General features: G+C 33.4%; 1 protein-coding gene across 8 annotated transcripts in view; it reads right to left on the bottom strand.

Annotated features, from left to right (window-relative positions):
- LOC108386694 (zinc-regulated GTPase metalloprotein activator 1B) overlaps positions 1-17,519 on the bottom strand; it is a 44,904-nt gene that overhangs the window by 12,051 nt on the left and 15,334 nt on the right. For 5 of the 8 annotated variants that reach the window (XM_036991216.2, XM_036991215.2, XM_073228622.1 and 2 more), the window contains 5 exons: positions 17,125-17,162; positions 12,003-12,049; positions 9,897-9,983; positions 7,316-7,360; positions 1,290-1,346 (listed from right to left, as the gene is read on the bottom strand). In XM_036991216.2, coding sequence (XP_036847111.1) covers positions 1,290-1,346; positions 7,316-7,360; positions 9,897-9,983; positions 12,003-12,049; positions 17,125-17,162 — 274 coding nt within the window. The remainder of the gene's footprint in view (positions 1-1,289; positions 1,347-7,315; positions 7,361-9,896; positions 9,984-12,002; positions 12,050-17,124; positions 17,163-17,519) is intronic. The other 3 variants (XM_073228621.1, XM_073228620.1, XM_036991222.2) reach the window with 2 other exon arrangements.

The raw sequence follows: 17,519 nt of genomic DNA, 5'->3' as shown, positions 1-17,519 counted from the left end.
TACTTGAATAGACATTTCTCCAAGGATGTATACAAATAGTCAAAAGCATATGAAAAGACATTTAATACCTCTAATTAGAGAAATGAAAATCAAAACTACAATGAGCTATCACTCACACCCATTAGGATAGCTACTGTCAAAAACAACAGAAAATAACAAGTGTTCGCAAGATGTGGAGAAAATGAAACATCTGTGTGCTGTTGGTGAGCATATGAAACAGTGCAGCTGCTATGGAAAATAGTATGGTGGTTCCTCAAAATATTAAAAATAGAATTACCATGTGATCCAGCAATCTCATTTCCAGGTATAAATCCAAAAGAACTAAAATGAGGATCTCAAAAAAGAACTAAAATGATCTCAGCTAACATGAATATTTGTTCACAGAAGCATTATTCAGAAAAACCAAGAGGTGAAAGAAACCTCAATGGACGAGTGGATAAACATAATGTGGTCTATACGTACAATGGAACATTATTTAGCCTTAAAGAGAAAGGAAATCCTGTCAACTGCTGCAACATGGATGAACTTGGAGGAATCTATAAGTGAAACAAACCAGTCACCATAAGACAAATATACTGTGTGATTCCACTTACATGAGAATTCTAGTCAGATTCTTAGAAATGGATAATAGAATGGTGGTTGTCAGGGACTGCAGGAAGGGGGAAATGGGGTAATTGTTGTGTAATAGTTATAGAGTTTCAGTTTTGCAAAATGAAAAAGTTCTGTAGGTCCATTGCATAACATGAATACACTTAATACTACTGAACTGCACACTTAAAAAAGGTTAAGATGATTTTTTTTTTTAAAAGGGAAGATACTGATGTCCAGGGAAGAAAGGTAAGTAAGATAAATTTCCTTCTCTCTAAGCAAAAAGATTCCCTCCAGGGAAAGAGGCAGAAAACTGATTCATAACTAAAAGGAAAGGAGGTGTCTATGGGAACATCCTAAGCTAAAATTTTCTATGTATTTCATACATTTTCTCATAGAAAGGAAAGTATTATACAGAGTGGTTGGTGTAGAAATATTAACACTTAGTCTCTAAAGTTAACTACCATTTACACTATATAATTACACTATATAATTTATATAGGAAAATGCACTGTGATTTCCAAACATCCAATTAACAAAACTTTCAATAAATATAATCATTAGGAATGGTCTTGTATGCCAAAAGAATGACAGGAAGCTTAAATCAAATGTGCAGCTGTGTAAATCATTCCTATGAACTCCTATAACTGTGGAATTAAAAGTACATTAGAATAAAAGTGAACAAAATACAGGAAACATACCTTATCCCAGAGAGACTGTCAAAAGCATGAAGATCTAATACATTAGAGAGATCAACTCTAAAAAGAAGAAAACCAATGTGAACAGTGTGAAATTCTGTGAAATAAATTCAATTAATCAATAAAAAAACTCTAAGACTCTTCCGCCAAAAGTGCAGATATGAAGGTTAATTGTATATCATACTATCTTTTGGGAAACACATAAAAATGATTGGCAGGGAATAAAAAGCCCATTGTAAAAAGTTTTTTATAAGATTTATACATAAAATTCAAAAACCTGGGTGAACATTTTAAGATGAAGGCAGAAAATTATTGTTATTGCTTCAATAAGCTATAGTTTTTTGTTATTGTTTTGGTTTCAATTGTATTTTCAATCCTGAAAATTTATGAGCTTTTTAAATTCATTTTTATAGCAAAAAAAAATACTTCAAGAACTGAAACTTTACAAAGCAGCAGTTCACTACTCAAAAGATGAAATGAGGGAAGTGGAACAAATGGAAATAATATAGCAGTATATGTACATTACTTTTGGAATTTTAGTCTTCTATTTCACTTTCTCCTTTCCACAACATAACAGGTAATATTTTTTTTTATTAAGGTATCATTGATATACAATCTTATGCTCAGGTTTCACATGAGCAACATGGTTACTACATTCCCCCTATTATCAAGTCCCCCCACACCCCATTACAGTCACTGTCCATCAGCATAGCAAGATGCTATGGAATCACTACTTGTCTTCTCTGTGCTATACTTACTTCCCCATGCCCCCCCTATATTATGTGTGCTAATCATAATGCCCCTTAATTCCCTAATCCCTCCCTTCCCACCCACCCTCCCAAGTCCCTTTCCCCTTGGTAACTGTTAGTCCATTCTTAGGTTCTGTGAGTCTGCTGCTGTTTTGTTCCTTCAGTTTTGCTTTGTTGCATAACAGGTAATATTGTAAGAATATGAGAGTCAAACAACCAATGTGTATATATTCACTCTACAACCTTTATCCACATCCAAAGAATATGATTTGATTTCATTTCCTTCAGAATGGGGTTGCATATAGACTGAAACTTCCCAGTTGTGCTCTACCTAAATAAACATTATTTCTGTTAGAATTCTTCAGTGGTAAGTAAGCCCTATTAGGAAAGCAGTGATTCTAATCAAAAGGGAATATCATATCACAATTAGGTTAGTTTAAATATACAAAAGTAAATTTATAAAGACTAGTGATTGAGTTCCAAATTTTACATAGTCCTATAAAACAGTAGAAGATAGTGATTCCTCTATAATCAAAGCTAACATGAAGAAAATGACAAGCATATAATTTCAAAATTAGACTCCAGGAACTTGCCAAATACTTATTAAATGTTTTCACAAGGAAAACAAAACTTCTGTTTGTCAAATTTAAGATTTTTTAAAATTTGCAAACATAAGCTAAATCATCTCCTTTAACTTAAGACTGACCAGCTGTTGCTGCTTTATTTATTCTCACTTGTCTGCCGAATTCATATTTGTGGTGATGATACTCAGAGGTTGTATCATGAACATTTATCCTGGCAAATGCAAACACTCAACTTACTAAAAGAAGAATCCTCTAAAAAGAAATGTGGTACCATATATACAATGGAGTATTATTCAGCCTTAAAAAGAAAAGAAGTCCTCCCATTTGCAACAGCATGGATGGATCTAGAGGCTATTATACTCAGTGAAATAAGTCAAGCAGAGAAAGACAAGTACCATATGATTTCACTTATTTGTGGAATACAAAAACAAAGCAAAACAGAAGGAACATAACGGCAGTAGACTCATAGATACTGAGAAGGGACTGGTGGTTACCAAGGAGGAGGGATTGGGACTGGTGGGGGACGGGCAGGGGAGGAGGGTGAAGGGGATAAAGGGGCACAATAAATAATTCACAATCACAATATAAGTTGATCATGGGGATGGTGTTACAGCATGGAGAATATAGCCAAGGATTTTGTAACATCTTACTAATTTGACAGTAGCAGCACTAGAGGGGAGTGAGGATTTTATAATATGGGTAACTGTTGAACTACTCTGTTGTACATTTGAAACCAACATAAGATTGTATATCAATACTTTAATTTAAAAAAATGAAAGTCACAAATCCTTTCCACAAATAACAAAAAAAAGAAGAATCCTCCAGACTTCTAAACTAATGGACTGTAACATTTCAAATTCTGTACACTCTAGATAAGCAGAATTACTAAAATGATTAAGCAAGGAAGTAAATATTCCATGAAGAAATTTTTAAATATCAATTTACTTAAGAGACCAAAGCCTTAACATTAAACGATCACAAATATTTTCAGTTTAGCAAATGTTTATATTCACAAGTGACAAATGAAGTTCCCCCCAAGTTTATCATCTTTACCTTAGAAAATAGCTTAAAGTTTAAAAAGTTTATAAATGCCAATTTTGTAAATACCCAGTTTTAAAACACAAGCTTCTAAATAAACTATATTTTCACTTTGACAGTGTCCTTGAGAATGCATGATGTAGATTTAGAGATAATTCTGCTTCATACTCAAATTCTTTTGATATTTTCAAAACAGACAAGATCAACAACAGATCTGTACAGGTTAAATTCTACAGAGAATAATAAAAGATCAAAGTCTCTCATCTCATTGTACCTCACCAGAGTCTCAATAGATTGGAAAAGAGGAAAAAGTCTAAGGTTCTGGAAGAAAATTATCATGGATTTCCCCCAAACTGGCACCTCCATGAGAAATAAATTCCTTCATTCATCCAAGGCATATGACCAGAAAACTAAAGTCCATTGCATCAAATGTGTTTAATTTGCTCCCTTGGTAATTAAAATATCAGATCTTTTCCAAACCATTAATACAGAAAAAATAAGTAAGAAAAGACTGTTGCCACCATGTAAATAAAGACTGAATGGGAGAATGAAGCAAAAGGAGAAGGAGAAAAACTAACAAACCTTTCCCCACAGCTTATCTTTTCTAATTTTGTGAACAATCTATGTTAGCACTATACCATCTTTCCCTAAGAAGAGCTTTCAATTTTCCCTGTGTCTAAAGACTGCTTTAAGTAGCCTAAGTCTGGGGACAGAAGAGTGGAAAAGGACAAGGGCTGTGGCTGTCTGAGGTGGGGAGGGGAGTTCAGCTGCTACTCCTCGGATACTGTCCTTTCAAAGTTCGGGGAGTCTCATGCAGGGGTCACCAGCCAATCCCAGACCTACAAGTTGCTGATACTATCCAAAAGCTAAATCCTGAACTTTAGAACCAGATTTCCAATTGCTTTCTCCAGTGGCACCTCAAGCTCAATGTTTACAAAACTGAACTAACCACCTTTACCAAACCCACTGCTGTCACCATCTTACCCCAAAGCTGCTCCTCCTCCCACATATTCTAACTGGAGAACTGCACCATACTCAAATCTATTTCCCAAGAATCTTACTGCTTTTGCAATCCATCACTGACTCCTTGCTGTCTACAGGAGAAAACCCAAACAATTATTCACGGCATTCAAGACCCTTTGTGGCAAATTCTCCCTCTCTTCTGTCATAGGTACCTCTTTTTCTCTCTGCAACATTACAACATGTGTCTAGCCATTCTAAAATACTCACAGGTCCCTGGAATACAAAATCTTCCTTATGCCTTGAAAGCCCCTGCTGCTCTTGTCCATCAGGAAAACTCCTACTCATTCTTCAGGACTCAGGTTAGTGATAACTTTGTCAGTCAAAATTTTCTGGCTCTTCATTAAGAAGAATTGAGTAGTTGTTCTACCTTCCTGTTCTTATAGGACTCTGTGCATGTAATATTCCTGTAATATTAATAATATTTAATATATTGGTTTCTGTTTATTTGTTTCTGTCTCCCCCAAATGACTGACCTCCTTAAAGTTGGGGTTTTGCTATATACACTGCTTAATCCTCAATATGGCATAAATATGCCCAGCAACTATTGTAATGCTCAATAGTTTGTTGAATTAGCTTGTTATTGACCAGCTGGATTTTGGTTTTCCTCAGTTCCGTCCACTTAAATCTCTGAGGTTAAAAAGAAAAATGTCTGGAAAAGATAAGAATGGCACTTCTAATCTTCTACTCCTACTTCTTAAGTCTATATCACCCATTAGAACTTCCACTTGCCTCAAAAGCAACAGAAGACTTAAAAATAAGACAATGCTACACACCATTCCTAGTTTTTAAACACCCAAGGTAAACAATTTCTACTCATGCTTATAGCAGTTTCATTATTGTCAGTTTTCCTATTGTCAGTGTTTCTCAACCACAGAATGCTTAAGGGATTAAAATTTAAAAAACAAAACAAAACATAATGAAACAAAACTTCCATAATAGTGATTTCAATTATTTTGTTAAAAACCAAATCTCTAGTTTCTAACCAAGAAGCTCAAGTTGCTATGCCTCAAGGAATTTTGGGAAATATTTAATATAAGATTCAACACCATGGTAAGAACGCTACCATGGAGGGTATGATTTTCACTGAAAAGGATCCTAATCCAACTTCAGTCCTCATAACAAGGAACCTCTATTTCTGAAAGGCCCTAGATTCTCAGATACACTGGCAAACACCGCACACTGAAGAAAGAGAAAATAAAGGAGATTTTATTCGCTTGTTCATTCCTCCACTTGAGGTAACAAAATTTTGTGCTTGTTACTTCTTTACTATTGTATAATATGCCATAGCAAACATAAGAAATGTCACATAAATATCAAAATAGTTACAGGATACACCATTCAAGATGAAACCTTTATGCAGACATAAAGGTCCAAAGTGAGAAACAACAAAAAATTGATCCAGGGACCTTTAAACTGATTTAAGATGTTTGTAAATGTAAACTAAATAAATGCTATTACAACAGAACCACAACTTTTATGGATACAATATGTTAAAATGTACTTAAATGTTAAAAATCATCATTGTCTATATGTCCTTTTGTAAAGAAAATATTTAAGGAGAAAGGAAATGGTGAAACACAATGGGAAGGAGACAGATACTGAGGCATAGCTCACGGTATGAGTTAGGGTATCAGAGATTTTCTACACTGGAATTCGAAAAGCAGGGAGCACATTTGGCATATGCTTGCAGAGGACTTACACTAGGGCATTCTTATGCTAAACTCTACCAGCAGATGAGTGGCTTCTGAGAATGCATATCAAATTATTCGCCAGCTGTTCACACACACAGATAAGCAGCTGTTGCTGTTACTGCCTCACACTTACGGTAGGTAGTCTGTCAGCACTTCTAATCTCGGCCATGGCAGATCAGCCACTCAGCTAAGGCCTCTGCTGCACTTCCACGGGTAGAATGTCTGAATTAAGGACTGAGTGGCACTAGACTGCCAGCTGTGAACCTCAGAGCTGCTGGCTGCGCGCTGCTGGGTCTATCAGCTGCTGAGCCATTCTCACTCAGAAAGGAGCTTCACAAAAATACCCTGTACAGAAATTTTCTGAAACCATGATAACATTCCATGGAAAAAAGAGTTCAATTTCCAGAAATGCATTCTACAGATGTTTAAAGAACACATTTATTTTATAAAGTAATGCACATATGTATGAAAGGAATAAAAAGAGAGAATAATCTACAAGAAATGGAAATCAAAATTTTAAAAAAGAAATGATTCCAGAACTTCAAAGTAAAGGAATTTTTGCATGATAGATTATTTTTGCAACAATGAAACACTAGGAAAATTTTAAAAATATTAAAAAGCCACTTAAAAACCTCAAATTAAGATTCCTAATAATATATTTTTTCAGATTTCCATACTAATTACTTTCTCAAGTGTTTGAAAGTCCTGTTTTCTTCTTAAGTAGATATCAATCATGGCTGTGCAGTCTTAGCTACAAAAAGGAGACGAAAATATAATAAATATGCCAAATTAATTTGTAAAGAGCACTCAAAACTTTTTTGGGCCCCATTTTTTTAAATGCCCATGTATCTTTCTTAGAGTCAAGCATATTTATTAATTACTTAACATTTATTATTAACTAAAATTATTTATTGTTAATATTCCAAATAGCTTTCAAAAAGTACCTTGATCTTTGTGTTTCTAAAATTTTTCCCAGTCCATTTATTGTCCTGAAATATAAAAATGAGGAGGAAAAGTTAAAAAAGTAAATGTTAACTTTTCAAAAAGCACAAGCACATTATTTTTAAATCAGAATGTAAGCATATGCAAGTATATCTGGAGCTAGAAAAAAATATAAAATACAAAAACAAAAGTTACATTTTCTGTAGTTCAGTTACTCTTTTTCTTGTAATCATACATTTGGTCATATTGCATTTAGGCATCAAAACATGATTTGCAAAAATCTACTGCACAACTGATAAACTAGGGGATTCTATTATGCTTTATAAAAAGGCCATTCACTTTAGAAAACATGATTTATAAGTAGCCAGTAATTCTAATGTTATTAAAATTAGTATATATATATATATATATATATCCAAAATTTTACTGATACTCAATTTTGCCCAAGTACACATTGTGGAAATGGTTATTACACATGCTAGAAATAAAAACCTTTATGAGTGGCTTTGACCCCAGCCTGTCCTCAGTATCCAGAGTAACACTAAGTAATACATCCATATTCTCTTACAGAATAACCTCTTCAGCTCCCTAACTAGAATCCGTACCTACTGCGCTGGCCCTCCCCTTTCTGATACTAAGATAATGAAATATTTCCTTTGTATGGCATTAAAAACACTTGTTAAACCCTTTTCAACACACTCTACCCCTTATCTATTTATCTTTACATCATCAAATTCCATTGCCTTCAGGGTTACTCGCTGAAGATATTTGCCGTTTGTTCAAGCTTATTCTCATGGGTAAGGATTTGCATATACAATGATTCTGAGGCAAGTCTCTTCATTGTTTCACAAACTTCTTAATCTCTTTTAAATATATTGTTTAACCTGATGGCTATTTCCTCTCAAATACATGTACCGTTTTTCAACTCCCCAAATCTAATTTGAAGTCAGTTCCAAGTCTTTGTACAATGGAAGGTAAAAAAGCCAAAAATGTATTTAATTTATCAAAGTGCTTTGTCCATGTTCTTTTCTAGTATTGCGGTAGAGTACAGGCTGGCAACAAACTGGCTAACAGTCAAGAGAGCAGGTGTTAGAGATTCAGCTGAGATGGTTAAAATGGGGATAGAAAAGCCCAGTAGTAACAATCCCTCCTATGTCAAAAATTTTGCAATTTTGCTATAGGTTATATTGTCCTTTCTAGCAATAATATTGATGCATAGGATTTTGGAAAGAGGAACAACATTCAGTAGACTGGTGTTAAAAAGGTAATAAGTAATATCCATTCACTGCTTTTATCTTTCTAGACATCTCAAACATATCAATTATCTCTTACTTTTTGTATTTACTGTAACTTGAAGTAACTATGTAAACTAAAAAAAAATCTACAATCTAATAATAAGAATAGCTAATAGAGCACTTACTTTGTGTCAGGCACTGTGCAAAGTTTACCAACATTGTCTCATGTACTACTCAAATCAAACTTATGTAATAGGTATTACTCCTGTTTTTTGATGAGACTTAAAAAGAACACACTGAGAAACAGACCAAGAATCAGAACCCAAGCAGATTCCAAAGTCCACATTACTGAGCATTTTGTAACACTAACTGCCCTTCACAGGGAGATATTATTTTTGTATAGTGAAGTCTGAGAGGATATTACTATTAAAATAAGACCAAATATGTAAAAAATGTGTATTTTTCCATAATCATTAGTCATTGCAATCAATCTCCTAATGAACCTTAGTTTTACTGATTCAATTTATAACATATATACTGTAAGAACGGGCACTGACGGATTCAAAATCTGATATCAGTAAACTATACTCATTAAAGATGACTAATAATAAAAGTTACCAAATATCTTTTTATAGACAGCATTTGTTAGTTTAGGTCTTACAAAATAATTCAGTGTCCCTGAACTCTAACTTCATTTGAAAAGTCCAAATGCTTGCTGGATCATTTAACACATATTTGAGTACCATTCACCTATGCTGATCAGCCTTGGCCATGGACACTGAAGACATGAAAGTACGCTGGAAGACAGGCATGGTTAGTTGACAGTTAAGGAAGCCAAATCAATGAGAGTACAGGGTAAGTGACATCATCTGAATCAAGGAAGACTTCAGGGAGAAAACGGGGTGATGGGCTTTAGCAAATGGATAAAATTACCAAAAAGAAAGAAAAAGAGACAAAGGAATTCAAAGATTGGCAGAATGAGTGTGAAAAAAAAATGAGTAAAGAGAAGATTTGGCAAGACACAACCATGGGAAAGTAGTAAATTGTCCTGGATAAAGTAGGGAAGTTCATGTAAGGAAAGAGTCAAAAGACAGGAAAAGGAGGATAGAGTCAGAAGACCCTGAGTATGAACTTTGAACTATATTCTGTAAGCAATGGGGAATAATTTTACATACTAATATTTACATAACAGTCAATTAAGCAACAACAATAGATGTGATTCCCCAGTGGTATTTGAAGCAGGTCTATCTTGAACCGTAAGTTTCTAATAGGGCAATAGTGATGGTAAAAACATTTTGTATAGTACATTTTAGATTCATAGGTACTTAACACACTTATAATTTTGTACCTAATGGTTTTCCTTAACTTGTTTAAATCCTCTTCTGAAACCAAATCTGTTTTATTGATGATGATGATATCGGCCAAAGCAATTTGCCTAAATTAGCAAACAAAGAACAGATGTCAAAAGATAAATGTTAGGAAGTTAAAAAAAGAAATACCTCCATAAGATCAATTAGCAGTTAAGAACTACAGTTGACCCTTGAACCAATGCGGGGTCGGGACATTTAACTTTTGATTCCCCAAAAACCACTGCTGACCTTATCAATAACATAAACAATTAACACATATTGTGTATGTTACACATATCATATATTGTATTCTTAAAGGAAGCTAGAGAAAAGAATGTTTTTTTAATTGTTGCATATCTCAAAATAATTTTCCAACATATTTACTGGAAAAAATCTGCATATAAGTGGACCAGTACAGTTCAAATCTGTGTCGATCAAGGGTCAACTGTATATAGTACTCTACCCAGTGATTCATTTTACTCCTAATCTACTTATTCTTCAAATAGCAATTGTATTCATTACTATATACATCAAAATCTCACATTATTTATTTAAAAAATATTTACTAAGTGCTCATTTACTACTCTGGAACTACAAAGATAGATAAGCTTACAATCAAAGATGATTTTTACCTCATGATTTTCTTTGTAAAGAAATGCATCAAATTCAGATGCCCAATATGATAAAAACAAGGATAGTCTACTGATGAAAACATTTCATGTAATTACTATAATTCAAAGAAATACAGAGAACACATTTACTTAACATTAACACTATGTTCAACAGCTTTTTTTAAACTATACTTCAGAAGATATATCAAGATCTTGAATAAATATCTTCTTCATTACTATGAATATATATTTTCTCTGTAAAATAGACATATGGAAACTTGAGTTAAAGAATCCACTTGACAGAATGCTGGGTAACAAAATAGCTTACTGTACTCAGAAGTGCTATTTTCTATTAACAGGCGTAGTGAAGCTGAGGGTTCTTTAAATTTTCCTCAATTCTTCAGGAACTTTTTAACACTAGACTATCCACTCCTAATACTAGCTTTATATTACCTGAAGGAATAGCCAATTATTTCAAGGAACACAACCAAACTCTCAAATATAAATTAACTTCAATTCATTGAAAGACCAGTTTTAACAGTATATATATCAAAATCTCATTTTTAAGTAAATTTTATATGAATAGAGATAGAATGTGTACATCTTAAAGTATAAATAATTACAAACTTTAAATTGGAGGCCTTTTATGTTTTAATTTATTTTGGCTTTCAAACCATTTTGTTATTTTCTATTTGGCTTATTTACATATATTTTAATAAGGAAAAAAATTACCAAAATATTTTAAGGTCAGTCTGATTTGAATTATAACTATATCCCAAATGCAATGTTTATTTAGGCAGTGTTACAAAGCAGCAGAGTACCATACTCCAAAATGATAGGGAATCAATCACCTGCTTTCAGTCTTTATTTGTCTGGATCATCCTTAGCAAACCTCTGGGGGCCTCCCTCTTAAACCTGAAGCATATTTAGTGACTGTCATCTATCCCAAAACCATTTTTGCATTAGCAAGAATATGTTTGATATAGGTAAACCAATTTAAATATGTATGAGTCTAAAAACAAACTAATAAGGAATATAAAGACACTTGAACAAATGTCCTAAATGCAAAGTTGAAACTATTTGTATTTTCGCTCCTCTGTTGTTCTGAATAATAGCGACATTTCAATCAAATGAATCACTGTTATAGGCAGTATATCAGCCAACTGTTTTTGTTATAATCATTTTCAATCCCAAAGAAACTAAATAAGAACAAGAAAATAACATTTCCAAACATTTAGGTAACATTTGCAAAGCTCCTCACAAAGAACTGGTATGCTCAGCACTCGCTTTATGCTATAATAAAAAAAATGCTTTAAATAAAATTTTAGTTATCAGACCATTATAAATAGTTAGCAATAATTAAACTGCAAGAAAAAAGATAATAAACTTCCCTTGACTATGTGTTTTGTATTCCTCAGTTTGTTTTTGGTTTTCATAGGCATAATTTTCTTTCCAATTAGCCAGTAGTCAATATATACTTTAAAGGATGAATACCTAGAAGATTCATTGATAAGGCCATCAGGTTTTTCTTCTGCTAAATGCTAAACAAAAACAAAGTTTGAAAAAAGTTACTGTGGTGTAACACAAAATCTAATGTCAACACAAAAGACAATGTAATTTTTTTCCTGCAATCTGTGGATTTTTGGGAGGCGGGTGGGGTGTCAGGGGCTTAAATTTTGTACCCCTGCCTGCTTTTGCTTTTAAAGGAAACCCTTTAATGTCATAAAAACACAGAATGCTGTAGTTCACATTTCAGGCTTTTCAAAAAATATCCTTGTTCTAAATATTCAATATTACTTATAAAAATTAAAAAGGAGATAACTACTGAACTTGTACTTTCTTAAAGTCTAATATACTTCTCCCCATTTCTACCCCACATCCTACTCTACACCCCAGCATCATATACAATATATTCTAAGTACTAGGCCCTTCATATTCCCTAGAAACAAATAAGCTGTCAGAAAGACACCACCCTAATTTTAGCTCAAAAACAGCAAATTATTAGAAACCTACACTTGAGTGATCTAGCCTGTCAGTACAACTGTTTATTTTGCTGACCTCTCCAGAGTTAAGCTAGTTCCAAGAGACTGACTTATAGGCCCAACGCTCAATAAATGTTGCCTGTCAAAGTTAAAAGCTGCCTACTGAGGTTAGGGGCAATTAGATTATATTAATACTCTGTATTTGAATGGAACTTCACAAATTATTAAATCCTTTTATACACATCTCATTTAGCCTTCATAACAATTATAGGAAATGGCTATTGCCATTTTGTAAAAGCAACTAAATCAATCTAACATTGTTACCATCACAGGATACCCTATTATAGGGCTATTTTTCAAAAATTGGAAACATGCTAAATAGAAGATAATTTAAAAATCTTTGTGAAAGTGTTTTAGGTCAAACAAAATCAGTCTTGTATAGTGTTATGCAACTGTTAACAATCATGTAAGAGTATATGCATAAACCTAAAAATCACATTCAAAATTATTTCACCAACCAGTTTCACAAATTATGGGCAGATCATTAAGGTACATGGATACTCTGGAATCTAGGAGCAAGTTATTAACAATTTTACTGAACTGTCTTAGTTAAGGTCTATAGAGAAAAACTTTTTTCCTCTTAAATTCGCCTAATTCTACTTTGGGGGGAACACAGTTAAACTAAAATCACAGTAATGATGTACCGATTTCCATTTTAGACACAATCCTATAAATTCAACTGCAGTCCCCCACAGAAGTGATGTTAGTCTGAACTTGGAGAATATTGCACAAAAAAACTATTCCATGTCAAAAGAACAAGTTGACTATTTTCACCAATTATTCTTGGCCTGAGGCTGTAACAAACCCTATAATTTTGTCCTCTAGAGAATAAGGCTATTACTACTAGGAGCACTACCTGGCACCCAGGCTCAACAAGTATTTGTCGAGTGAATTCTAGCCACCCCTATTTGCTGAAATAGACACATGGATGTTGTTATTTGAAAAATTATAAAACAGCAGCAACAAATCCCCTTCTATTCAGCAGTAAGTCTACTTAACAAAGATACATTTTTAGTGAGGTATCTGTTTCTGAATAATCTGTAATAAAGAAGTTCTTTTAAAATTTTGAAATATTTTTGAAATTCTGTACTGTTGACCTTTTGAAAGCTTTACTTATAGATGAATTTGGGGCTATTTGGCTGTGGGTCAGTAGATAGAAAAAAGATGTGGCAAGAAAATTAGAGACTGGTTTTTTAACTTCTATTACCTAAATGGAACTAACCAAATAGTGGTTTGACAAAGTAACTCATGTTTTTAATGCATTTACTTCTTCAGAAGACTATAAATCTTCACTCAAAGCTAACGGAGATGGACTATATTTTACTACCTTTAGGCAGGGAAGAATTAGCAAATATAAAATCCTTTAAAGCGCCCTAAAATAAAAACTGGCCAAAATGTACAACTCTATTAAGACTGTGATATGTAATAATATTTAATTATAGCAGAAGAGATAAATGCCCTGTACTATGCACATATGAAGGCTATACAAACATAAATAATAAATGCATACTAACATTTATTTTCTCCAGTTATCAGCCTGACATTTCCCTTATGCAACTTCCTACTTCCCAAGTCAAACTTTGCAAAAACAGTAAAACCAGTATCTATTATTCAAAAGGGAATTCTCCACTAGCACATGACACACCATTGGTCACTAAGTCAGATGACTTCCATTCATAAAGATAAAAATTGGAAATTTTGACATTATATCCTGCCTGTAGAGGCAAGGAAGGAAAATTTTTCACAAAATTTATATATGTATGTTATATAAATGACACACACATACATATATGACTTTTGCTTATATATCAAAAAACACAAAAATAATTTTTGTTCTAATTAGTCCAACATATCCAAAAGGTTACACTTCAACCCTCCAGCTTAGTGACCATGAGACAGAAAGGAGCCCTCTGAGGTAACACCATTGTAGACACAACTTCAGAGAGGTCTGTATAGAGGGTGTCCTTTCCTGCAGAAATAGAAACAAGTTGCACCAAAAAAAAAGAAAGAAAGAAAGCACTGTTGATGACTAAAGTGGAAATAAATCTAGTGTCAAATACATCAAACGATATTTAGAAAAGAAGCAGCAGCAATTTCTTTCTGCTGGATCGGCTACAGATCTAACACCACATTAGCTTTTAAAAAGAGATTATTGCATAATGGCAGTCTATTTATTTTTCTGGTCTTTTCCAAGCCAAACTGTTTTCTGATTGAATTGTTTCAACAGCCTGTGCAATATAAGAGAAGAACCAAAAAGAAACCTCTCACTTGACCTTTTCTGTGTTAACTTCATTCATTGATTCTATTGCATTAAATGCTGTCACATTTGTAGAACTGAAAAGAACAATGTCAGTAGCCTGGGTGTCAAGTCTGGAGAATAGAGAGCTGTCATTTGAAGTTGTCCAATTCTTTCCCCATGATTAAAAAATGAATATTTCAGATCAATGGGTGACAATCCCATTAGAGTGATAGCCCATGATATCAATTACTACTTCAGTTTCAATTTGGCTGGCTGGCCACAGGGTACCATTTCTCAGCTTTACTTGTGATGGGCTGGCTCCGTGACTCTGTGAAGCATGACACCCTTAAATTGCTGCCCATTATCCAAGTGTCATTACTTGTATTGCCTCAGAATTCTCTGAATCACAAGCAGCTACTGAGGTCAAGCTCAGCAACCAGAGGAAATGGACAAGTTGGCAAATTCTTTACATAAAGGAAAAGATATTTATTTGACATCTGACTTAGAAAATCTGAAGTTCCCATTTTCCTGACAGTATGTGAGTTTTGTGTAGGTATATTGATTTAATAATTTAAGAGGTTTTATCAAGGTGGCAGTAGGGGTTAAACGTCTACTGTGTTTGCATTATTCAGAATGTTGCTTTGTTTTTTGGCCTCTATCACATTGATAATAGATTCTATTTAATCCGTCTCCACACCCAAATACACATATAAAATTATGCCTATAATCATAAATACATCAAAAGTTTGACTTGGGTATGGCAATTCAAGTCTGCCAAAAAAACAAATAAAATGCCCTAACTGCTATCTACTCCATTGGTAGCCCAAATTTGGTAATAAATTTATACAGGAGATGGATTCAAATATCCCTGTAAAAAACATTCAAAATGATGAATTTTACTTTTTTTTTTTTTTGCTTACTACATAAAGTTTGCTAGAAATGTCAAGACTTCAGAACAGTTGAAATTTTTCTGAACAGAATTGTAATATTTAAGATATTTATTTGATTCTTAAGACTACTAATACATTTGGACTTAAAAATCTACAAAGGAATTATCCCCAAACTTCTCAAATTAGGATGCTCTATCCGTGCAGTAACAGAAGGACCAGTGGAGGGGTATTGGTAACCATTTGACAAGCCTGAATCTATTTCTAAAGCATTATTTATTGAGGTTTGGAGGAAAAACAAACTTTTTCAAATTAAATTCAAAATATATTGTGGGGCAGAATACAAAATAGACATGAATTTTTAAACATTAAATTTAAACATCTAAGAAATTATTACTTTGGGCACTATCTATATCCCTAGACTGGGACCAGGAGATGCAGGATAATAATTTCATTCTCTCCTGCCTTCAGTGATATTTCACTTCTAAATTGAGAAACACTTTTTTACTTTATGCAACAACATGCCTTAAAAAACCTAAGTGCATTTTATAAACTGTAGTCCATTTAAATGCATTTGAGGACCTTGTAGTGAGAAAAACATTCACAGCAGGATGCCTTTCAATGGAGAGTTTCTCCTCACTAAGCCTATGTATAAATCCTGATTTCTTAAAATAAGGAAAAGCAATATTCTTAAGAACTCAATTATCTCAGGCTTGGGTCTGATAGCAGTTAACAAGAAAAATAAGCTCTCCATATGTTTTATCAAGCTTCCTCTATCAAACAGAAAAACTTATCAATGTTAGGGTTGAATCCTAGTGAGGAGTTACATATACCCAAACTTTACCTTATAATATCCTTATTACAAAACATTACACTCCAATTTTCAGCACATCAAACCAGAGTAGTGGAAAACAAATACTTAATTTAAAAACACAAAGTAATAATTAAAGGACATATACAAATTTCATGTATTGTTCAGGATACTTTTTTAAAAAGTTTTTAAGGAAAATTTCAAAAAGACAAAAATGTCGGCAAAATAATATAATCAATCTCCATACACCCAGCCATCAGCAAATAATTAACAAGTCACAGCAATCTTTCAACTTCCTTTTTAAAAAAAATTTTTATTAAGGTATTATTGATATACACTCTTATGAAGGTTTCACATGAAAAAACAATGTGGTTACTACACTCACCCATACCATCAAGTCCCCACGCATACCCTAATGCAGTCACCATCCATCAGTGTAGCAAGATGCCACAGACTCACTACTCGCCCTCTCTGTGCCAGTGTCTCCCCCGCGATCCCCCAAACATAATACCCCTCAATCCCTTCCTCCCTCCCTCCCCACCCGCCCTCCCCCACCCGTCCCCCACTGGTAACCACTAGTTCCTTCTTGGAGTCTCTGAGTCTGCTATTTTGTTCCTTTAGTTTTCTTTCAACTTACTTTTAATCCATATTTTGAATCCACAACAGTTATGATACCTACAAAGGAATAGATCTTTTGATCACCTTTACACTTGAGAATGAAAATTAAAACTATTTCAGTTCACAAATGTTACTCAATAAAGTATTATTTTCTTCTTTTGCAATGCTGCAATTTAACTAAATTCCACTAATAAGTAGATACATATCCAATATGTACTATCTAACACTACTTGAAGGCATTTGAAAGGATATAAAATAAATGTTAAAAATTAAGTAAACAAAGAAATAAATAAAACAAGATTTCTGACCTTTTTAAAAAGCTTACAATCCAAAATATGATATGACAAATTTCACAATATAAAGTGTAATGTGATAAATTACACAAGATGTTATTTCTAGTTTATTTTCACATAA

Source organism: Manis javanica, chromosome 2 (genome assembly GCF_040802235.1).
Source record: "Manis javanica isolate MJ-LG chromosome 2, MJ_LKY, whole genome shotgun sequence".
NCBI lineage: Eukaryota > Metazoa > Chordata > Mammalia > Pholidota > Manidae > Manis > Manis javanica.
Note: the sequence above shows the minus strand (reverse complement) of the source record. Positions and strands in the feature narration are given on the sequence as shown.